This window comes from Conger conger, chromosome 1 (assembly GCF_963514075.1).
Source record: "Conger conger chromosome 1, fConCon1.1, whole genome shotgun sequence".
Lineage (NCBI taxonomy): Eukaryota > Metazoa > Chordata > Actinopteri > Anguilliformes > Congridae > Conger > Conger conger.
Genome location: NC_083760.1, coordinates 94,380,587 through 94,404,578, shown reverse-complemented (window position 1 = coordinate 94,404,578; position 23,992 = coordinate 94,380,587). Strand labels below are relative to the sequence as shown.

Here is a 23,992-nt window from a genome sequence, read left to right as displayed (position 1 = left end):
TCTTCAGGAAAATCAGACTTTATTTAGCACAAGCTGGACGAAAAACATGGACCCCAAAATTGTACAGTTACTCCTCCTACAACTCCTCCTCAAACCTCATTGTGGCAAATCACCCACACTGTTCTTATCTTACTGTTCTGTTCCAACGGGAACGTCAACTTTCCCTGGTCCATGCGGCAGGCTGCTTTTGTACCTGAAGACAGGAATGGCTAAGCAAGCCAGTACCACTAATAGCGGTACAAGCAGAAACAGTCTGTTCCTTGGTTCCACTGGCGTTCCACAGCAATCTGCAGAGGACAAAGGAACATTGTGAGATAAAACTTCACCTCTGTTATCATCCTGTTTCCAGTTCCATTGTGATGTTTATTCTTTCAACGTCTGCCAAATCTAGTCCATTTGCCACCCTTCATTCTGAACATGAAAAAAAAGCATATTTGAAGGCGTTCACTGGAACAAATCCATTGAGCATTTATGTATTATTAATGTACCAATTTACAGGTCTGAACACAATGTGATAAAGAGAGCAGCTTTAGTATGTCAGGAAGTCAGTCAGACAATAATAATAATTTCCATATTGTGTAACTGAAGTCAGTCAGACATAGATACAAGTAATCTATTAGTGGTTCCAAACCTTTTTGGCCAGGCCACCCTTATAATAATAATAATAATAATAATAGGTAACTTTTGAAAGCTCTTACAGTTTTTCTCAGGCAAACCTGTCTGGCCACTAAAATGATACATACATCGGGTACTCGCTTTGTGAAAACAATAATATTGAGTTTCCCAAAACGAACTCAGTCAGCCATGTAGCCGTGAAATGGCACCAGCTTCCGTTTCTATCCCAGTACCTGAATCCGGGTTCCGAGCCCCGTCCGCCCGTCTCCAGGTTCCGAGACCCGTCTGCCCGTCTCTGGGTCCCGAGCCCCGTCTGCCCTTCTGCAAAATTGTGCCTTGTGTGGGTAGCCCTGTGTTCAGTATGCGCAGTATCTGCCCCCTACCTGGGAGTGGGCGGAGGCTGACGGAGCGGGAGAAGCTCTGGTTGAGGAGCTCCAGCCTCATCTCAAATGTGACAGTCCAATTGAGTGGGTCACTCTGCTTCAGCACCATCTCGCTCACCACCTCATAATGTTCTCCCCCTCCTTTCAGGACCATAGTGGTGTTGCTCCGGTTGGTGATGTCACTTCCTGTCTCGGTTCTCCACAGCACAGTGGGCTCAGGGAAGCCCAGGGTGGAGAGGAAGGTGAGGATGACACTGTCGCAGGTGGTCTGGATGGCAAGCTCAGGTTCCTCATATGCAGCTGAGCAGAGAAAAAACACCCGGAAATAAGTCAGAGGGCATTAGGCGTAGGAGAACAGGAGTCCAGACAAATATGTAAATGTATACTGCAACCTCTAGTTCTAAAAGAATCACATGCCATTCTAGCACATTTAAAGTGAAAGCATTCACTGAACTGATTGATTAAAAATCCTGGCATGCAAATTTGAGATAGGGAAAATCAGCCATCTATATGCATTAAAAGGCATATGATGCAGGATTTCTTTCCTTGCTTTGCTGCTGTGTTCACAATAATAAAAAAAAACATTTCCTCCCCAATTCTACACCACCAGGTTGACAAAGCTCACCCACCAATAAAATAACTGGATATTTTAGTCTGGCTAACTGTCAGTAGCATCATATTGCAGACTACTGGAATCATGTCACTTTCAAAAGTACAGCAATATCTCATCCATACTCAGTCATATGTGAAGCAGTTGTGCGTATGTCAAAATGCTCAACAGATATTTCCAATAGCAAAAACTCCCAATTCGCTGTCATATGCACAAAAGCTACGGGGCCACTGCTAGGACCCATTTGGTTTCAGCCTGCTCTTGCCTGCCGCACTGCAAAATGATGTGACCTAAACAGGCATACCCACAAAAACATCAATTCATTCATTGTCAATATTATTTTTTATTTTTTCACCTTTACATAGAATTTTTTTTATTTTTTATCTATTAGAGCAAATATCTCTAACATTACAACCGTGTAGCTACTGCGGCCTAACAGCCAACCCCCAAGGCAACAAAAGCACACAACCTCCACCACCTCTGTGCCTGCCCCTGTTTCTCCTCTTTCTCTCCCAACACAGACGCTGATGTTTCTCGACTCATGCTCTCCCAGCAGGAGGGCAGCTAAAGGGACCTGTGGCACAGCCCGAGACTGGATTAAGTCCTATCCCTCCGCCCGGTCCTCCCAGGTCAACTGGACTGGTCATTCCCTTGTTACAGGAGTTCCCCAGGGCTCAGTCCTCAGTCCTCTCTTCTTCTCCATCTACACCAGATCCCTTGACCCTGTTAACTCAGCTCATGGCAAGTCAGACTACTGTTATGCTGATGACACCCAAATCTTTTTCTCCTTTCCCCCCCAACTGACACACAGGTCTCTACCTGTATCTCCACCTGCCTGAGAGACATCCAGATCTGGATGGACAGCCACAATCTAAAGCTCAACCCAGATAAGACGGAGCTAATCATCATCCCTGCTCTAACCTCTCCCTTCTCAGATTTTTCCATTTTGCTAGGGGACCTCATCCCCCAGTTCAAGGAACCTCGGAGTGGTGATGGACAACAAGCTGTGCAATCCTAGGTCAGGACTGCTGTCTGTTCTGGCCAGGTCAGAACAGCAGAGTCTTTGACCATTTCCGAGCGCAGACTGAAAACTCACCTCTTCAGGCTGCGCCTTTCCCTCCCTACCCCACTGCTATAAATAGCTGTGTGTGTACCATAGGTTATAGCACTTATGTATCATTATTTTAATATTCAGGGTATTCTTGCTGCCAAACGTGGTATGCTAGTTGGAAAGTTCATGTACTCTTCAAGGGTTCAAGTTTTATTTTTGTGATCACCCTAGGACTTGGAACTTTCCTCTCGGGTCTTCAACACACGTGTCCCTGGTTCTAATTTGCACTTTATTTCACATCGCTCTGGATAAGTGTCTGCTAAATGATGTACTGTAATGCAACCACACATTTGCCAGAGATATGAATTCAGTGAAAAATGCAATACATCTCTGACCGGGGATATTGGTCTATACTTTTCAGATAAATTGCACAAAGAAAAAAGGGTCACACCAACAAACATCCCCAACACTTTTTAGAATAACAAATACAGGTAGATCAGTAAGAAGTGAACACAGACAGACTGTCAGGGCATCATAGAAATGACTGTGCATGGTTGTATTATAATATTGATTATAAAGTTGAAATATTATAAAGTTGAAAATCCTTTATAGTATGCCTTTAAAATGTGCAATTAACAGCTTGTTACAAGCAGAGATGGAAAGCCTAATGGTCAGAAAGTGAAGCCCTTCCCATGCAGCCAGCGGATTTCACCAATTATACCTGCTGGCTGAAGACTTGTGCCAATTAGTCATTCCAAATGATTGGACGGCCTGTAGCGTAGCGGTTTAAGGTAAATGACTGGGACACGCAAGGTCGGTGGTTCTAATCCCGGTGTAGCCACAATAAGATCCGCACAGCCGTTGGGCCCTTGAGCAAGGCCCTTAACCCTGCATTGCTCCAGGGGAGGATTGTCTCCTGCTTAGTCTGATCATCTGTACGTCGCTCTGGATAAGAGCGTCTGCCAAATGCCAATAATGTAATGTCATGATTGAAATAAAACACTTGGGAGGACTTTTACTTTCTGGTTAAAAGCCAGGCGGTGGAATTACTGAATAGGAAGATGTGATTTTAATAACGAAACCGTGGACCTGTGTACCAACACCACATAGTATGGATATATACTGGGGCATCGAAGAGACCCAATGATAGATTAGGGATGGCATTCTTTGTGCCCGATTTTGAAATCAATAAGAAGAGAATGAATGGCATGATCTGTTTGTGTATACCGGAGACATGAACAGTTTTATTTGCTCTACAATTGGGGCCACTGAGAGGTTCAGTTCTTACTCCAACCCCTTAATGAGTCTGAGATGCCTCCACTCAGAATCTAGACGAGAATTACCACATGAGATTGCAGACATTATTTTGAATCCAGAGGATGGAACTGCGGCTATGGTTTGCGTGGATTCCAGCACATGTGGGTATTGAAGGAAATGCGTTGGCAGATATTGCGTTGGCAGATAGATTTGCAAAAAAAGCCACGTAGAATAATGAGGTTTGGCCAGACAGGGCTAAATAGCGTCATGTTTTTTTACGAAAAAACACAACAGTGACGGATGTGATTATTGCAAGTAGTCAATTAAGCATGCACTGGTTAACTACTCAAAGTGCAGTCAAGAGAGAGGGCAATTGGTTTTGGGCAGAAAACAAAGTGGGGCTGATCCACTGATCAGCCATCAAGATATACCTCTGTTGTAAGAACAGGAAAAGGATTCCGCTTACCAATTCCTGGCATTCCTATGAGAGCTGCTCAACTGGGCTCATGGAGGCTGCCATGTTTGACTGTGGTGTGTTGATACCAGAGCTTGCACACTGGGGTTGTTTTTTTGGCGCCAGAGCACGCACACCTCGTAACTAAACAGGAAGGAAGGAATGAAATCAATCTTGAAAAATAATCAGCCCTTGTACAAATTAGTTCAGTGTGAAGACATTTTTGAATTTAAAAGTATTCTCCATAATAGTATAAGTTGTATACTATGGGGAAGTATAGTCCAATGGGGAAATTGTGGCACCACAGGTTCAATAAGCAACAATATCTCCGGTAACTACTGGGGTTTCTGGGGGAATGTCGATCTGTGGTCCTTGCACAAATGGAGGAGGTGATGTTTTCATATGATGAATTTGGGAGGTTCGTAAATAAATCATGAATGCATGCTGAGGGACGGGAGGGGTAAGTAAGAACTGAGAACTGAGCTTTATACTTCTAGTGCTAATCTGCCTCTCATTTGGAATTACTAGCCTCTCATTTTATTTCAATAAATAAATAAAAATGAACATAAAAATATACTTTAAATACAATTAAAACACCATCATTAAAGTGAGAAACTATAACTAAATAATGTTCAAACTTACTACTTATATATATATTGTTTGATGGCCAGCTATGCAACCCCTGTAGTCCAAGTCTAAGAAAAAAAAGTAATCCCTTAAACCGCCAAAACCATGGGGGGTGACATTGGGGCGGTAAGAGCAGTCATCTGGCAGTGCACATTAATCAACATTTTCAGTATCCATATGCGCCAGAGTTAGCTAATGAGCTCATTTTCATCTGTAGTTCCTAACCTGCATGTCTTTGGACTGTGGGAGGAAACCGGAGTGCCCGGAGGAAACCCACGCAAACATGGGGAGAACATGCAGACTCCACACAGACACGGGGAGAACATGCAGACTCCACACAGACACGGGGAGAACATGCAGACTCCACACAGACACGGGGAGAACATGCAGACTGGAGACTGGGCATGACCCCACACTGCAGGTGGTCTCATCAGTAGAGAACTCAGTAGGGTCTCAAATGTTCTGTGCACCTCATGGAAAGTGGAAAATGTTCTGCCACGCCTACCAGATGCATGCAAAAAATACAAATGATGTTGGGTGACGGGTTTTTTACTGAGAGGAATGTTTTCGATGACCTTGTTAAATCACATTTTTAATTCATGCCACCATTCCCCGCTCTCAAAGCCCTTCTGCTTTCTGACAGCCATTTGCTGATCAGAAAGTGACATTCTGACATTTGGTCTGAAAAACAGCTGAACCTCTTGATCATGCTTTTATGCATTTAGTTGCTGCCACATGATAGGCTGATTACATATTTCCATTAACAAGCTGGTATACAGGTCTACCTAATAAAGTGGTCCCCGAGTGTAATCATTTCCATGTAATCAGCCCTACGGCAGAGGGTGCCCCAGGTGGTCTTCAACAATGCAACGTTCTCAGTTTTCAGGAAAATGACTGCAGTACTCACCTGCTACTGCTAGAAAAATCTGCTTCTTGTTCCTGCCCTGCTCATTGGCCACATCGCACGTGTACATGCCATGGTCACTCGCTCGCACCCCCGTTAGCCTGAGTGAGGCATCGCCCACAGCCAGCTGGTCTGGGGACAGCTGAGTGCGCCCCCTGTATGCTGGACTCTGCTTCTCCAGATGGTCTGTTGCTTTGTAGTAACTGTGCACCACCTCATCACCATACACCCAGACCACTATTAGATTGAAGAGTAGGTCAGTTCCACTGAGTGGAAAAGAACAGCTGAGGGTGATGTCACTTCCTGGGGCTGCCACCACTGGCATGGAGATCTCAGCAGCAGGAATAGCTGGAAGACAAAAAGCAGGCCATTTCACTCCACTCTCCCTCCAAGTGTGCCACGTCTCTTCCTCTCCCTTTAGAAACCTTCAGAGTTTTCCTCTGTATGTTCCTGGATAACTTAATAGGCATAGCCGTGTTAGATTTAGTTTATCTGTTCAATTGTACCCATTATGTATAAACAAATTGTTGTTAGGTTAATATTATCCTTAGCGATTGCCTTCTTGCCATTTTTTGAATTCTTGAGAGTAACACAGATGTCTCCATGACAGTATGTTGCTCTGGATAAGAGCCTTTGCCAAACGACTGGAATAGAATCTAATGTAGCTATGTGATCTGGAAAGTTTTCTGGGGACTGGCAGTGGTATTTATGCCACTTTTGTGCTTGGAGGCAAAAAATATGCAGAAAATCACAAGTTTTAAAAGACACTGGCTTCCGAATGTTAGGCCTCTATTCGTATGAAAACCACACTCAGGATACAGTTGTTGGCAGTTCGTTTTCCCATGAACCACAAGGCAGAGACATGCATAGCATTTTTATCTGAAAGGATATTTTAAAAAAACTATACTCGCATACTAAACAAACCAGCTCTGACGCCAGTTATGTTGCCGCACACAAACACACATGCAAGCGCACACACTCATACATACAAATAGAGAAGGTACATGCCAATTTTGTAGCAATTTATAGCAATATTGATGTTTCAATGTATTCAAACATGATGGATACTGCATGCACAGGAACCCGAATGCCTAAATCCAACATTTAGACACTTGCTCTTCAGAATTAGGTTTGATACATTGCTCAATGTGTCAATCTTGTCTGAGCAATATTTATTTTTATATCTTACTGATAATGAACTTTTATTTCGGCCAAGTTTCAGGAACATATACCATTACATTACATTATTGGCATTTGGCAGAAGCTCTTATCCAGAGCGACGTACAGTTGATTAGACTAAGCAGGAGACAATCCTCCCCTGGAGCAATGCAGGGTAAAGGGCCTTGCTCAAGGGCCCAACAGCTGTGCAGATCTTATTGTGGCTACACCGGGATTAGAACCACCGACCTTGCGTGTCCCAGTCATTTACCTTAACCACTACGCTACAGGCCGCCCCAATATACCGTACATATTCTTATAATATGGTGGAAATGGAGGCATGGGCCTCTGTTTACATCAGCAGTGAGGAGTGTGAATAATTTTGGACAGTAGGAAAGCAGAAAATTTAACAGAATTTACTACTTACGAATTAACAGGTGCAGGGCAAATATAAGACTTCTCATTATACGCATCATATTCTCCCAAACGCACCTGGCAGCCACCTGCAAAAAGAGCGAAGATCTTATTGTGGCTACACTGCAATTTAGGTTTAATTAAGGTTCTTCCATGAACTTCCAGTTGTTTTAAATACCAACCTAAATGTAGTACAGCAGTTTAAGTCTAATATGAAAGAAAGGGAAGACTACTTCACTGAAATCACTTCACTGAAAATCACCCAAATGCCCATCTATTTTACGGCAGGTAGTCATTGCTGCTAAAGGTAGAGCACATGGCACTTGCTCACGTGGGTGATATGGACGTTTGAGCAGATTTTTTATTTAATTTTAATTTCCTCGAACACCACACAACTACATCACATCATGAAGAACGGAACGCCACTCAAATCGGAACGCTACACTCACCACTTATTACTGCAGCATTACTGTATTTCTGGTGCTCCGAACAGCAGTAACTTTTGAGCAGACAGCCACCGCTGCGGAGCACGTGCTGCACATGCAGCAAAGGAAGTAGCCCTGAAATATGAAGCATATTTAAACTCAAAACCCGAAACACGTCACAGACATAGCCACGCCCCCGGGGTAAGAATAACATCGCGGGAACAGGCTGTTTTACCTAAATTTGCTATATCTTTTGACAACAATATCCGATATATTTTTTATCACATGTTCGACAACCTGAAAGTATTTTGAGCATTTCCATACCAAGTTGACATTTTTATGAGTAGTTTTTGAGAACGAGAGCTTTGTTTTGACACCCGCGGCACTTTCCATCTGCAATTGCATCAATTCTGGCGGTACACTGACGTTACCTTAAATCGCTTCAATACACCGGATCGATCGATAGACAGCAGTGGATAAATAGATAGATGAAATAGATACAGACAGTGTGAAACAAATAAATAGCAAACAGAATAGCCTAAGAATCATGTGTTACAGTGCAATTACAGAGATAAAATAGGCTTAAAATAAATAAATGAAATAGTCTGTATTAGCTTGGAGAAATAAACTAAATGGGCCTAACGTCGGGAAACAAGAAATATCTGCATATTTGGCACTGAGCTGATCATTTAACACCTCTCATTGTTGGTCTTTAGTTCTATTGTTTGTTCAAATGACTGCATGAAGACATGATATTGCAGTGGATTGCCATCAAAGATCTGAATGTCCCTTTTAGGCAGTGATGCTAAACGTTGTTGATGCACCAGCATTGATGTTATTTCATTTTGTTTTTCCATTATAGACATCATGTTATGTTCACTGCTGAGGTTCCTAGAAGAGGGCACACTTGCATCTTTGAGATGTGACACTGGGGGCGCTGCATCATTTATAGCTGTGATCTGTGGTTCTATTGGCATTGAGGAGCCCTGCTGGGTCTTGGCAGCTTCTTCAAATTGTTTTGCCTTTGCTCCTCCAAATATACATGGTTCTCTTCCATCCTTTTCATCTTCACGTGGTACAAAAGGCTCTGCATGGATAGTAAGTCCCTTCTCAAAATAAGACTCCATGCCATCCAGTTTCTTAGAAGCACTCATCCTACTCGATCCAGCAGTTCTCAAAACAATTACTTTTGCCATGGATGCAGCTATGTCTGCTTCAAGTTGAAGCTGTTCTTTTCGTTTCCTTATTTGCTCTTCCTGCTCTTCAAGAGCATGTTTTTCCTTGAGCAACCTTTGCCGAGCTAGTAAAGCAGCCGTTTCAGCTTCAGCTCTGAGGCGTGCAGATGCAGTAGATGACACATTAGACCTTGTGCCACGTTTCATGCTGCCTTTATTTAAAATGCTGTCAAATTCATTCCGATCATCATTTTGAGGATTTTGGTGAAATTGAAGCTCTTTTCCATTTTCCACATCCTCCTGTGCTTCCTCCCTTCCGGACATGTGAGTTTCCGACAAGGGTTTACACGGAGGTATGTTGGTTATTTTAAACCATGCTTCAACATCCTTAATGCATCCTTCCTTATGTTTATTGACCTTTGAAAACCATTCATTTTGTTTTTGTTGTTCATCGCTGGGAATTAACAGCATCAGTGATTCATGTAAGGCAGTAGCATCATCAGATAATTGCATCAAGACATCAAACTGAGATTTGACCAGTGAGACATTTCTTTTCATCCCTCATGAGCTCTTTGAGAGACAAAATCAGAAGTTTTATTTCATCCACTTTCCTTTTACGCTCCTTTTGAATTGATTCAATTTTATTCATCATGGCCTTTTCCGTGAGAATTATTTTTCTTTTCTCTTCAGGTTTGCCAACAGTTGAACCAGCATTTGTAACACTCATTTTGCATGCACAGAAAAAAAGATCACGAAGAGAATCCGATGCAAAACCAGCAATACAAACAGCCACAGAAGTCGCTCATAACTTCATGAAATCCAACGCTGCACTAGCCGGACGTCACAGTCCAAACACTGCATCAACCTCTCATCGCGACAATCAACAGACCGAGACAACTTCCATTCGACAGCAACCAGTTCAAACTGTTTCCAACAAACCGACATAACAGCAGAACTCAAACAGGTTACATACCGCTAATCACCATGCGATGTTGCCCGGCTGATGCGATGCGATGCGCCCAGGCTGGGATCAATCATTCAATTTCCATCCATTTGCTCCGCGTCCAAAGCGTGGCTTGATGAGTCCCTCGCGGCTCCAATTCAACTCAATTTGTCTCGTTTTTGCTGACAATGTAGAGCGACTATCGAAAAACGTATAACTATAGTCGCCGAGAGGCTAAGCAGGGGAAAACTTTACCTGCCGGACGCGCTGTCAATAAATCTTCGCTCCAAAGATGTTGCGTTTTACATATTTATTGCTGATAAAAACACACAGTGAAACAACTTCCCAAAGTTCATTTATTTAGTTTATCATTTAGTTTATTTCTCCAAGCTAATACAGACCGTTTCATTTATTTATTTTAAGCCTATTGTATCTCTGTCATTGCACTGTAACACATGATTCTTAGGCTATTCTGTTTGCTATTTATTTGTTTAACACTGTCTGCATCTATTTCATCTATCTATTTATCCACTGCTGTCTATCGATCGATCTGGTGTATTGAAGCGATTTAAAGTAACGTCAGTGTACCGCCAGAATTGATGCAAGTGCAGATGGAAACTGCCGCAGGTGTCAAAACAAAGCTCTCGTTCTCAAAAACTACTCATAAAATTGTCAACTTGGAATGGAAATGCTCAAAATACTTTCAGGTTGTCGAACATGTGATAAAAAATATATCGGATATTGTTGTCAAATGATATAGCAAATTTAGGTAAAATATCCTGTTCCCGCGATGTCATTCTTACCCCCGGGGGCGTGGCTATGTCTGTGACGTGTTTCGGGTTTTGAGTTTAAATATGCTTCATATTTCAGAGCTACTTGCTTTGCCGCTTGTGCAGCACGTGCTCCGCAGCAGCTGAAAAGTTACTGCTGTTCGGAGCGCCAGAAATACAGTAACGCTGCAGTAATAAGTGGTGAGTGTAGCGTTCCGATTTGAGTGGCGTTCCGTTCTTCATGATGTGATGTAGTTGTGTGGTGTTCGAGGAAATTAAAATTAAATAAAAAAATTCTCAAACGTCCGTATCACCCATGTGAGCAAGTACCATCTGCTCTACCTTTAGCAGCCGTTAAATGGATGGGCATTTGGGTGATTTTCAGTGAAGTGATTTCAGTGAAGTAGTCTTTCCTTTCTTTCATATTAGACTTAAACTGCTGTACTACATTTAGGTTGATATTTAAAACAACTGGAAGTTCAAGTAACTTTTTGCAGGTGGCTGCCAGGTGCGTTTGGAAGAATATGATGCTTATAATGAGAAGTCTTATATTTGCCCTGCACCTGTTCATTCGTAAGTTGTAAATTCTGTTAAATTTTCTGCTTTTCTACTGTCCAAAATGATCAGAATTCGCACTCCTCGCTGCTGATGTAAACAGAGGCCCATGCCTCCATTTCCACCATATTATAAGAATATGTACGGTATGTTGGGGCGGCCTGTAGCATAGTGGTTAAGGTAAATGACTGGGACACGCAAGGTCGGTGGTTCTAATCCCGATGTAGCCACAATAAGATCTACACAGCTGTTGGGCCCTTGAGCAAGGCCCTTAACCCTGCACTGCTCCAGGGGAGGATTGTCTCCTGCTTAGTCTAATCAACTGTATGTATCATTGCTCAATGATTTATCAAACCTAATTCTAAATGTTTGATTTAGGCATTCAGGTTCCTGTGCATGCAGCATCCATCATGTTTGAATACATTGAAACATCAATATTGCTACAAAATTGCCATGTACCTTCTCTATTTGTATGTATGAGTGTGTGCGCTTGCATGTGTGTTTGTGTGCTGCAACATAACTGGCGTCAGAGCTGGTTTGTTTAGTATGCGAGTATAGTTTTTTAAAATATCCTTTCAAATAAAAATGCTATGCATGTCTCTGCCTTGTGGTTCTTGGGAAAACGAACTGCCAACATCTGTATCCTGAGTGTGGTTTTCCTATGAATAGAGGCCTAACATTCAGAAGCCAGTGACTTTTAAAACTCGTGATTTTCTGCATACTCTTTGCCTCCAAGCACAAAAGTGGCATAAATACCACTGCCAGTCCCCAGAAAACTTTCCAGATCTCATAGCTACATTAGATTTTATTCCAGTCGTTTGGCAAAGGCTCTTATCCAGAGCAACATACTGTCTTGGAGACATCTGTGTTACTCTCAAGAATTCAAAAAATGGCAAGAAGGCAATCGCTAAGGATAATATTAACCTAACAACAATTTGTTTATACATAATAGGTACAATTGAACAGATAAACTAAATCTAACACGGTTATGCCTATTAAGTTTTCCAGGAACATACAGAGGAAAACTCTGAAGGTTTCTAAAGGGAGAGGAAGAGCCGTGGTGCAGTCTTAGCAGTTGTAAGTCTTTAGCCTGTGTAAACGGGTGGGCAGGGCCTCTGCTGTTCTGACTACAGTGGGGCAGGGGCTCTGCTGTTCTGACTACAGTGGGGCAGGGGCTCTGTTCTGACTACAGTGGGGCAGGGGCTCTGTTCTGACTACAGTGGGGCAGGGGCTCTGTTCTGACTACAGTGGGGCAGGGGCTCTGTTCTGACTACAGTGGGGCAGGGGCTCTGTTCTGACTACAGTGGGTAAACACTCATTCTGATTGGAGGTGGGGTGGGTGACAGCAGACAGGGCATGTGACCTGGGAGAGCAGGCACACTTGGAGGGAGAGTGGAGTGGAGGGTTCTGTTTTAGCCCAGCACTATGACACCTGATTCTACTCCTCAAGTTATTGATTGAAGACCACATGTAGTTAATTAGTTAACTGAGGTGTCGTAGCAATGGACTAACACAAAAACCTGCACCCACATCGGTTCTTTCCAGCTAAAAATGGACACCCCTGATTTATTTTAGCAAATCTGCTACCTGGGGACCTGAACCAACAACCTTCAGAGTGATAAGGGCTTAACAATTACATCACTTTGCCACCACCCACCGTTATAATATATCACAGCCTTTACACCACCCACTGTTATAATATATCACAGCCATTACACCACCCACTGTTATAATATATCACAGCCATTACACCACCCACTGTTATAATATATCACAGCCATTACACCACCCACTGTTATAATATATCACAGCCATTACACCACCCACTGTTATAATATATCACAGCCATTACACCACCCACTGTTATAATATATCACAGCCATTACACCACCCACTGTTATAATATATCACAGCCATTACACCATCCACTGTTATAATATATCACAGCCATTACACCACCCACTGTTATAATATATCACAGCCATTACACCATCCACTGTTATAATATATCACAGCCATTACACCACCCACTGTTATAATATATCACAGCCATTACACCACCCACTGTTATAATATATCACAGCCTTTACACCACCCACTGTTATAATATATCACAGTATCTTCTTGTCACTTGTTTTCCTGTTTGACCACTGGGTACTGAGCACTGTAGCGTAGTGGTTAAGGTACATGACTGGGACACGCAAGGTCGGTGGTTCGATCTCTGGTGTAGCCACAATAAGGTCTGCACTGCCGTTGGGCCCTTGAGCAAGGCCCTTAACCCTGCATTGCTCCAGGGGAGGACTGTCTCCTGCTTAGTCTAATCAACTGGAGCGCTGATGTCAAAGCCCCTGCACATCTGGCAAAAAGATGCGTAATTATATTAATTGTCACCAGACATTATGCCAGATGAAGCAAATGATCAGAGGCAAACTCTGTTTCCTGTCGACACAGGGAACACAAGGGGGCCGTTTTTAGCGGTAGAATATTAATTTTCTCTACGAAATGTCATTCAGGCAATTAAAAACATTTTGTGAGGCAGGTGGGCATTGCTTCATCCAGTGTCTTTTTTTTCTTTTCTTTTATCTTTATCTTTATCCAATGTCTTCTGTTTAGAAATTCTTTGGCTTTTCTGGAAAAATTCACTGGTTTCCCACAAGAACGTCCCATTGAAATAACCAAAGACCAGCGCATCATTTTATTAATTTGTTTTTAATTCATGGCTACCAATCAAAACTGTCTGAGACAGAAAAGTTTGGTTTTTACAGTTCTCCATACAAAAACAGATATTTCCCTGTTTCTTCCGTTGGCAGATGAACAAACATAAATCCAGACTAAGTGATAGTAAGTACACAGATATCAGAGCCACTTCCAGCAGGAATGATCTATCACTCCACAGCACCCAGTCTCTGTTTCAGCAGCAGATACTGGAGAGAGAGGGAGAGAGAGAGAGAGAGAGAGAGAGAGAGAGAGAGAGAGAGAGACACACACAAAGACAGAGAGATCAATATTCAGTGTTCAATCATTTGGGGGTTAGGTGTCTTGCTCAGGGACACTTCAGCACACACAAGGCGGGATCGAACTGGCAACCCTCCGACGGCCAGACGATTGTTCTTACCTCCTGAGCCAATGTCTCCCAATGACAATGACTGACACACACACACACACACACACACACACACACACGCATGCACACACACACACACACTCACACACTCACACACTCACACACACGCACACACGCACACACACACACACACACACAGTGTGTGTGTCTGTGTGTGCGTCCGTGCGTGTGTGTGTGTCTGTGTGTGTGCGTGCGTGTGTGTGTGAGTCTGTGTGTGTGAGTGTGTGTGTGTATGTATGTGAGTGTGTGTGTGTGCATGCGTGTGTGTGAGTGTGTGTGTGTGCAGACGGAAGCGGGGCTTCAGATGGACAAGGGGCTTCAGATGGACACGGGGCTTCAGGAGAGCGCAGGGCTTCAGACGGACACAGGGCTTCAGGAGAGCGCAGGGCTTCAGATGGACACGGGGCTTCAGATGGACACGGGGCTTCAGGAGAGCGCAGGGCTTCAGACGGACACAGGGCTTCAGGAGAGTGCAGGGCTTCAGATGGACACGGGGCTTCAGATGGACACGGGGCTTCAGATGAACACGGGGCTTCAGATGGACACGGGGCTTCAGGAGAGCGCAGGGCTTCAGACGGACACAGGGCTTCAGGAGAGTGCAGGGCTTCAGATGGACACGGGGCTTCAGACGGACACGGGGCTTCAGATGGACACGGGGCTTCAGATGGACACGGGGCTTCAGACGGACACAGGGCTTCAGATGGACACGGGGCTTCAGATGGACACGGGGCTTCAGGAGAGCGCAGGGCTTCAGAAGGACACGGGGCTTCAGGAGAGCGCAGGGCCTTCAGGGGCCTCAGGTGACCGCAGGGCCTTTCGGGGGGAACAGGCCTTCAAGCGACCGAGAGGCCTCAGATAATGAGCAGATGGGCTTCACGAGTACAGGGTCTCAGGTGACCGTGAGACTTCAGGTGAACATGGAGGTCCTTCGATCTGAACCTGGAGGGAGCCGGGGCCGGATCCTGAGACTGGGCCTGAGACTGAGACTGGGCCTGAGACTGGGCCTGAGACTGGGCCTGAGACTGGGCCTGAGACTGGGCCTGAGACTGGGCCTGAGACTGAGACTGGGCCTTCTTCCTCTTCTTCCTCTTCTTCCTCTGCAACCGGTTCTGTTCCAATGGGAACATCAACTTTCCCAGGTCCATGCGACAGGCATTTTTTGTACCAGAAGACAGTAATGACTAAGCAAGCCAGTACCACTAATAGCGGTACAAGCAGAGACAGTCTGTTCCTTGGTTCCACTGGCGTTCCACGGCAATCTGTGGAGGACAAAGGAACATTGTGAGATAAAACTTCACGTCTGTTATCATCCTGTTTCCAGTTCCATTGTGATCTTTATTCTTTCAGTGTCTTCCGTTTTTCATTCTGAACATGAAAAAAAGCATATTTGAAGTCGTTCCCTGTAACAAATCCATTAAAAAGATGCAATAAAAAGAAGTCAGTCAGACATAGATACAAGTGATCTATTAGTGGTTCCAAAACTTGGCGCCGTGTCGAGCATTTTGACACTGATCATGTGAAAGCAGCTTAAGTGTTAGCTTGTGCTTCGTAAGCAGGGGTATTCTACAGAACTGCTGCGTGAACTTCAAGTGCCATTTTAAAGCTTTTTTTTGTTGTTGTTTGCAAAATTGTGCCTTGTGTGGGTAGCCCTGTGCTCAGTATGTGCAGTATCTGCCCCCTACCTGGGAGTGAGCGGAGGCTGACGGAGCGGGAGAAGCTCTGGTTGAGGAGCTCCAGCCTCATCTCAAATGTGACAGTCCAATTGAGTGGGTCACTCTGCTTCAGCACCATCTCGCTCACCACCTCATAATGTTTTCCCCCTCCTTTCAGGACCATAGTGGTGTTGCTCCGGTTGGTGATGTCACTTCCTGTCTCGGTTCTCCATAGCACAGTGGGCTCAGGGAAGCCCAGGGTGGAGAGGAAGGTGAGGATGATGCTGTCGCAGGTGGTCTGGATGGCAAGCTCAGGTTCATCATATGCAGCTGAGCAGAGAACAAACACCCGGAAATAAGTCAGAGGCATTAGGCGTAGGAGAACACGAGCCCAGACCAAGGGTCTGTAACCCTGGTATTCATTGTTACTCTACACTTTATTCATCACTTTGTCACGACCACCCCCCTGGCCGGTCGTAACAGTGCCACAGGAGGTGTTCAGGAAAATGACTGCAGTACTCACCTGCTACTGCTAGAAAAATCTGCTTCCAAATCTTCCTGCCCTGCTCATTGGTCACATCGCACGTGTACATGCCATGGTCACTCGCTCGCACCCCCGTTAGCCTGAGTGAGGCATCGCCCACAGCCAGCTTGTCTGGGGACAGCTGAGTGCGCCCCCTGTATGCTGGACTCTGCTCCTCCAGATGGCCTGTTGCTTTGTAGTAACGGTGCACCACCTCATCACCATGCTCCCAGACCACTATTAGATTGAAGAGTAGGTCAGTTTCACTGAGTGGAAAAGAACAGCTGAGGGTGATGTCACTTCCTGGGGCTGCCACCACTGGCACGGAGATCTCAGCAGCAGGAATAGCTGGAAGACAAAAAGCAGGCCATTTCACTCCACTCTCCCTCCAAGTGTGCCTGCTCTCCCAGGTCACATGCCCTGTCTGCTGTCACCCACCCCACCTCCAATCAGAATGAGTGTTTACCCACTGTAGTCAGAACAGAGCCCCTGCCCCACTGTAGTCAGAACAGAGCCCCTGCCCCACTGTAGTCAGAACAGAGCCCCTGCCCCACTGTAGTCAGAACAGAGCCCCTGCCCCACTGTAGTCAGAACAGAGCCCCTGCCCCACTGTAGTCAGAACAGAGCCCCTGCCCCACTGTAGTCAGAACAGAGCCCCTGCCCCACTGTAGTCAGAACAGCAGAGCCTCTGCCCCACTGTAGTCAGAACAGAGCCCCTGCCCACCCGTTTACACAGGCTAAAGACTTACAACTGCTAAGACTGCACCACAGCTCTTCCTCTCCCTTTAGAAACCTTCAGAGTTTTCCTCTGTATGTTCCTGGATAACTTACAGTTTTTTACAATCATTTTCACTCTTGTCTCAATACCATGTCCACTTTTTCAAAACACTTAACACATTCACCATATCATTAGACTATGTGAACTAAACTGTGGATATTTTTGCATTGCTTTCATACTAAAGGCATTCAATCACCACTTCTTCCAAAATTCATGAATACCTCTCTCAGTCAGTGTTCACTACCAGCAAATGTTTGTACAAATACAGCAAATTTTGCAGACATTTAGATACTCTGTTCAAAACAGTTAACTTTCAGTTCAAAACCCAATACAATTCTGATCATTGTGGAAGGAAATATGCTGCATTTTGGCAGAAAAATGAAACTATATGCTTGAAATACGTAAGACAGATCATTCGGATTTGAGCAGAAAGTTTATTCAGTTTATTCATTTTTTTTGTTTGCAGCCTTGTTACCATCTATACAAAAGTGATCATACTTGCATTGAAATGTGCATGTATATAGGGTAAATATAGATGTAGTTGTCACTGAAGAGATTTTTCCACTATTACTGCTGTATATGTACTGTTGAAACACCTGGCTGTCATTTCAGTGAACAACCTACCCAGGTGTTTGTTGTTTGTTACCACTTATACAAAAGGGGCCACCTTTGGATTGGCATTTGCATTCTTTAGCCTTGGTGGGGGAAATGGATGCAGCCAGAGGTAGAGGAAGAAGACATCGTGGAAGAGCAAGAACAGTTGTGTCTGGTGAAATCAGAGCCACAGTCATTGATCATGTGGTAAATCATGGTCTGTCCCTGAGGGAATCAGGTTGAGGCTTCAACCAAACTTGCCTAGATCCACAGTCGCTTCAATAGTGAGGATTTTCAGGCAAACCAACAAGTACTATACAGTATTTACAGCATTCTGACTGAAGGAGTTCAACTGATGTGTACATTACAGCAGTACTGTGATTTGAGAAGTCTCCAGAAAAAGCAGATGTATCAGTGCACATTTGTCTTTGACTCACTACAGGACCCAGCGGTTACCGCACACAGTCACACAGGGGGAAGGGGAAGAATGTTTACACCTCAACAGGAGGATACAATAGTTGAGATGGTCATTGTCAACAACAGCATCAGGCTAAGAGAAATACGCAACAACATAATCGCAGACAAGAACATATTTCCAAACATTGACAGTGTAAGCACTACAACCATTTCAAGAGTGTTACAGAAACATCAGATCAGGATGAAACAGTTGTACACTGTCCCCTTTGACAGGAACTCTGAGGGTGTCAAGAAACTCAGGTACCAATATGAAGTTTATGAAGGTATATGTGAAGGTTTAGGACCACCACCCACATGAACAGATGTCACTTCTAGATGCAATGGCTGCTGGGTGTATGACATAACAGTGGAACACATCCAGGGCTGGATAAGGCTCGCAAAAAGATGTTTTCCTCGGTGTATAGCAAGAGATAACATTCGGAGTGATGTTGATGAAAATCTATAGCCAAATGCAGAGGACAGGATGGATGGGCCAGGCCAACAGTAGACTTCTGATACTGATAGGCAGACAATATATGTGCTGTATATAGTGGAAATATTGCTATTTGGTATGTATTTGTTATTGATTGTAATGTATTTTGAGTAATTGATTGTATTGTATTTTTCTTTTCTGAATTACAGTATATTGCACTGTGAGAACAAACGTCAAAATACTGTAAACCCTCTGAAGAATACTGTTGCTTTTGTGATTTGTTTCTTTATCATATATTGTTTTACATTACACAGTAAAAATTGTTATTCTGGGTTTCCAATATAGTAAAACATTCATTCATTTACAGTTTACTGTAAATTTCCCACACTCAGTCATGACATCTATTATGAGAGGCAAACCAACAGATCAAAAGTTTCTTTAGCTGCTTGGCTTGAAATATTTGTGGATGCAAAAATAGAGGAAAGGGAAACACATAATATATGTATTTAGCAATGCTCCATGTTGTTTGTGTTTTGCAGTTCATTGAACATTGAGTGACAAAGTAGTCTTATGGGAGAAAGCATATGCTATAGTTATGGCAGCATGAGTCACTTTTGGGTGAAATATTAAGTGTTTTGGTGGTTGAAGTGCAAGGTTAACTGATGTGCTCAAGTGCGTGTTTCAAAAGCACACTGTGTGAAGAGTTTTGAAAAAGTGGACAGGGTATTGAGACAAGTGTGAAAACGATTGTAAAAAACTGTAATAGGCATAGCCGTGTTAGATTTAGTTTATCTGTTCAATTGTACTTATTATGTACAAACAAATTGTTGTTAGGTTAATATTATCCTTAGCGATTGCCTTCTTGCCATTTTTTGAATTCTTGAGAGTAACACAGATGTCTCCACGACAGTATGTTGCTCTGGATAAGAGCCTTTGCCAAACAACTGGAATAAAATCTAATGTAGCTATGAGATCTGGAAAGTTTTCTGGGGACAGGCAGTGGTATTTATGCCACTTTTGTGCTTGGAGGCAAAGAATATGCAGAAAATCACTGGCTTCTGAATGTTAGGCCTCTATTCATTTGAAAACCACACTCAGGATACAGATGTTGGCAGTTCGTTTTCCCATGAACCACAAGGCAGAGACATGCATAGCATTTTTATCTGAAAGGATATTTTAAAAAAACTATACTCGCATACTAAACAAACCAGCTCTGATGCCAGTTATGTTGCAGCACACAAACACACATGCGAGCGCACACGCTCATACATACAAATAGAGAAGGTACATGCCAATTTTGTAGCAATATTGATGTTTCAATGTATTCAAACATGATGGATGCTGCATGCACAGGAACCTGAATGCCTAAATCAAACATTTAGACACTTGCTCTTCAGAATTAGGTTTGATACATTGCACAATGTGTCAATCTTGTATGAGCATTTATCTTACTAATAATGAACTTTTATTTCTGCCAAGTTTCAGGAAGATATACCATTACATTACATTATTGGCATTTGGCAGACACTCTTATCCAGAGCGACGTACAGTTGATTAGACTAAGCAGGAGACAATCCTCCCCTGGAGCAATGCAGGGTTAAGGGCCTTGCTCAAGGGCCCAACAGCTGTGCAGATCTTATTGTGGCTACACCGGGATTAGAACCACCGACCTTGCGTGTCCCAGTCATTTACCTTAACCACTATGCTACAGGCCGCCCCAATATACCGTACATATTCTTATAATATGGTGAAAATGGAGGCATATGCCTCTGTTTACATCAGCAGTGAGGAGTGTGAATAATTTTGGACAGTAGAAAAGCAGAAAATTTAACAGAATTTACTACTTACGAATTAACAGGTGCAGGGCAAATATAAGACTTTATACGCATCATATTCTTCCAAACGCACCTGGCAGCCACCTGCAAAAAGTTACATGAACTTCCAGTTGTTTTAAATATCAACCTAAATGTAGTACAGCAGTTTAAGTCTAATATGAAAGAAAGGGAAGACTACTTCACTGAAATCACTTCACTGAAAATCACCCAAATGCCCATTCATTTAACGGCAGGTAGTCATTGCCGCGAACGGTAGAGCAGATGGCACTTGCTCACATGGGTGATATGGACGTTTGAGAATTTTTTTTTTTCACACACAACTACATCGCATCATGAAGAACAGAACGCCACTCAAATCGGAACGCTACACTCACCACTGCAGCTTTACTGCTTTTCTGGCGCTCCAAACCGCAGTAACTTTTGAGCTGAAAGCGACTGCTGTGTAGTACGTGCAGCAAAGAAAGTAGCTCTGAAATATGCAACTTAAACCTGAAACCCAAAACCCGAACCCCGAAACATTTCACAGCCATAGCCACGCCCCCGGGTTAGAATAACCATGTGAGCAAGTACCAATAGGATATTTTACCTGCATTTGCTATATCATTTGACAACAATTTCCAATATATTTTTTATCACATGTCCGACAACCTGAAAGTATTTTGAGCATTTCCATACCAAGTTGACATTTTTATGAGTAGTTTTGGGTAGTGACCGAAAGAACGAGATCGCGTATACAAGCGGCCGAAATGAGCTTCCTCCGTAGGGTGGCCGGGCTCAGCCTTAGAGATAGGGTGAGGAGCTCGGACATCCGGAGGGAGCTAATATTTAATATTTAGTTTAATAGGTTAATATTACCCTTAGCGATTGCCTTCTTGCCATTTTTTGAATTCTTGAGATTAACACAAATGTTCTTCTCCACGACAGTATGTTGCTCTGGATAAGAGCCTTTGCCAAACGACTGGAATAAAATCTAATGTAGCTATGAGATCTGGAAAGCCTCTCAGTTTTCTGGGGACTGTCAGTAGTATTTATGCCAAACATAATGAATCCACTTGGAGGCAAAAGATATGCAGAAAATCACAAGTTTTAAAAGTCACCAGATCCATCGATAGACAGCAGTGGATAAATAGATAGATGAAATAGATACGGACAGTGTTAAACAAATAAATAGCAAACAGAATAGCCTAAGAATCATGTGTTATAGTGCAATGACAGAGATAAAATAGGCTTAAAATAAATAAATGAAACGGTCTGTATTAGCTTGGAGAAATAAACTAAATGATAAACTAAATAAATAAACTTTGGGAATTTGTTTCACTGTTTTTATCAGCAATAAATATGTAAAACGCAACATCTTTGGAGCGAAGATTTATTGACAGCGCGTTCGGCAGGTAAAGTTTTCCCCTGCTTAGCCTCTCGGCGACTATAGTTTTACTTTTTTCGATAGTCGCTCTACATTGTCAGCAAAAACTAGACAAATTGAGTTGAATTGGAGCCGCGAGGGACTCATCAAGCCACGCTTTGGACGCGGAGCAAATGGATGGAAATTGAATGATTGATCCCAGCCTGGGCGCATCGCATCAGCCGGGCAACATCGCATGGTGATTAGCGGTGTGTAACCTGTTTGAGTTCTGCTGTTATGTTGGTTTGTTGGAAACAGTTTGAACTGGTTGCTGCCGAATGGAAGTTGTCTCGGTCTGTTGATTGTCGCGATGAGAGGTTGATGCAGTGTTTGGACTGTGACGTCCGGCTAGTGCAGCGCTGGATTTCATGAAGTTATGAGCGACTTCTGTGGCTGTTTGTATTGCTGGTTTTGCATCGGATTCTCTTCGTGATGTTTTTTTCTGTGCATGCAAAATGAGTGCTACAAATGCTGGTTCAACTGTTGGCAAACCTGAAGAGAAAAGAAAAATAATTCTCACGGAAAAGGCCATGATGAATAAAATTGAATCAATTCAAAAGGAGCGTAAAAGGAAAGTGGATGAAATATAACTTCTGATTTTGTCTCTCAAAGAGCTCATGAGGGATGAAAAAAAATGTCTCACTGGTCAAATCTCAGTTTGATGTCTTGATGCAATTATCTGATGATGCTACTGCCTTACATGAATCACTGATGCTGTTAATTCCCAGCGATGAACAACAAAAACAAAATGAATGGTTTTCAAAGGTCAATAAACATAAGGAAGGATGCATTAAGGATGTTGAAGCATGGTTTAAAATAACCAACATACCTCCGTGTAAACCCTTGTCACATGTCCGGAAGGGAGGAAGCACAGGAGGATGTGGAAAATGGAAAAGAGCTTCAATTTCACCAAAATCCTCAAAATGATGATCGGAATGAAATTTGACAGCATTTTAAATAAAGGCAGCATAAAACGTGGCACAAGGTCTAATGTGTCATCTACTGCATCTGCACGCCTCAGAGCTGAGGCTGAAACGGCTGCTTTACTAGCTCGGCAAAGGTTGCTCAAGGAAAAACATGCTCTTGAAGAGCAAATAAGGAAACAAAAAGAACAGCTTCAACTTGAAGCAGACATAGCTGCATCCATGGCAAAAGTAACTGCCAAATGACTAAATGTAACTGTTTTGAGAACTGCTGGATCGAGTAGGATGAGTGCTTCTAAGAAACTGGATGGCATGGAGTCTTATTTTGAGAAGGGACTTACTATCCATGCAGAGCCTTTTGTACCACGTGAAGATGAAAAGGAGGGAAGAGAACCATGTATATTTGGAGGAGCAAAGGCAAAACAATTTGAAGAAGCTGCCAAGACCCAGCAGGGCTCCTCAATGCCAATAGAACCACAGATCACAGCTATAAATGAGTGTCACATCTCAAAGATGCAAGTGTGCCCTCTTCTAGGAACCTCAGCAGTGAACATAACATGATGTCTATAATGGAAAAACAAAATGAAATAACATCAATGCTGGTGCATCAACAAAGTTTAGCATCACTGCCTAAAAGGGACATTCAGATCTTTGACGGCAATCCACTGCAATATCATGTCTTCATGCAGTCATTTGAACAAACAATAGAACTAAAGACCAACAATGAGAGGGACTGCCTTCACTACCTGGAGCGATTACACTAGGGGGCAGCCACAACAGTTAGTCAGAGGCTGTCAATACATGACTGATGGAGATGGATATGCCACAGCAAAGGCTTTGCTTCATGAGCATTTTGGAAATGATCACATAATAGCATCTGCTTGCATGAATAAAATATTTTCATGGCCATCAATGAAATCAGAGGATGTGA

The 23,992-nt window shown here is 43.3% G+C and overlaps 1 protein-coding gene and 1 long non-coding RNA gene across 2 annotated transcripts; both read right to left on the bottom strand.

The window, feature by feature from the left end:
* Window positions 1–56: 56 nt before the first annotated feature.
* LOC133107158 (CD276 antigen-like) lies at window positions 57–21,842 on the bottom strand. Its single transcript, XM_061216112.1, has 9 exons — window positions 21,834–21,842; window positions 16,641–17,067; window positions 16,148–16,447; window positions 15,343–15,724; window positions 14,754–15,250; window positions 7,923–8,033; window positions 5,905–6,249; window positions 849–1,298; window positions 57–287 (listed from the first exon to the last, which is right to left on the bottom strand). The coding sequence occupies exons 1-9, from the start codon at window positions 21,840–21,842 to the stop codon at window positions 130–132; spliced, it is 2,679 nt and encodes an 892-aa protein (XP_061072096.1). The 3' UTR covers window positions 57–129.
* On the bottom strand, window positions 14,035–14,542 carry LOC133133198 (uncharacterized). Its single transcript, XR_009709192.1, has 2 exons — window positions 14,457–14,542; window positions 14,035–14,265 (listed from the first exon to the last, which is right to left on the bottom strand). It is a non-coding gene; the product is annotated as an uncharacterized LOC133133198 (long non-coding RNA).
* Window positions 21,843–23,992: the final 2,150 nt, after the last annotated feature.

Bases quoted from the DNA above. Each gene is read 5' to 3' on its own strand.
- LOC133107158 (XM_061216112.1), bottom strand. The intron at 15,251-15,342 runs GTGAAGCCCATC...AGGCCCCTGAAG, and splicing joins TCACCTGAGACCCTGTACTC to GCCCTGCGCTCTCCTGAAGC. The intron at 6,250-7,922 runs GTGAGTGTAGCG...TTTGTCTTCCAG, and splicing joins TAATGCTGCAGTAATAAGTG to CTATTCCTGCTGCTGAGATC.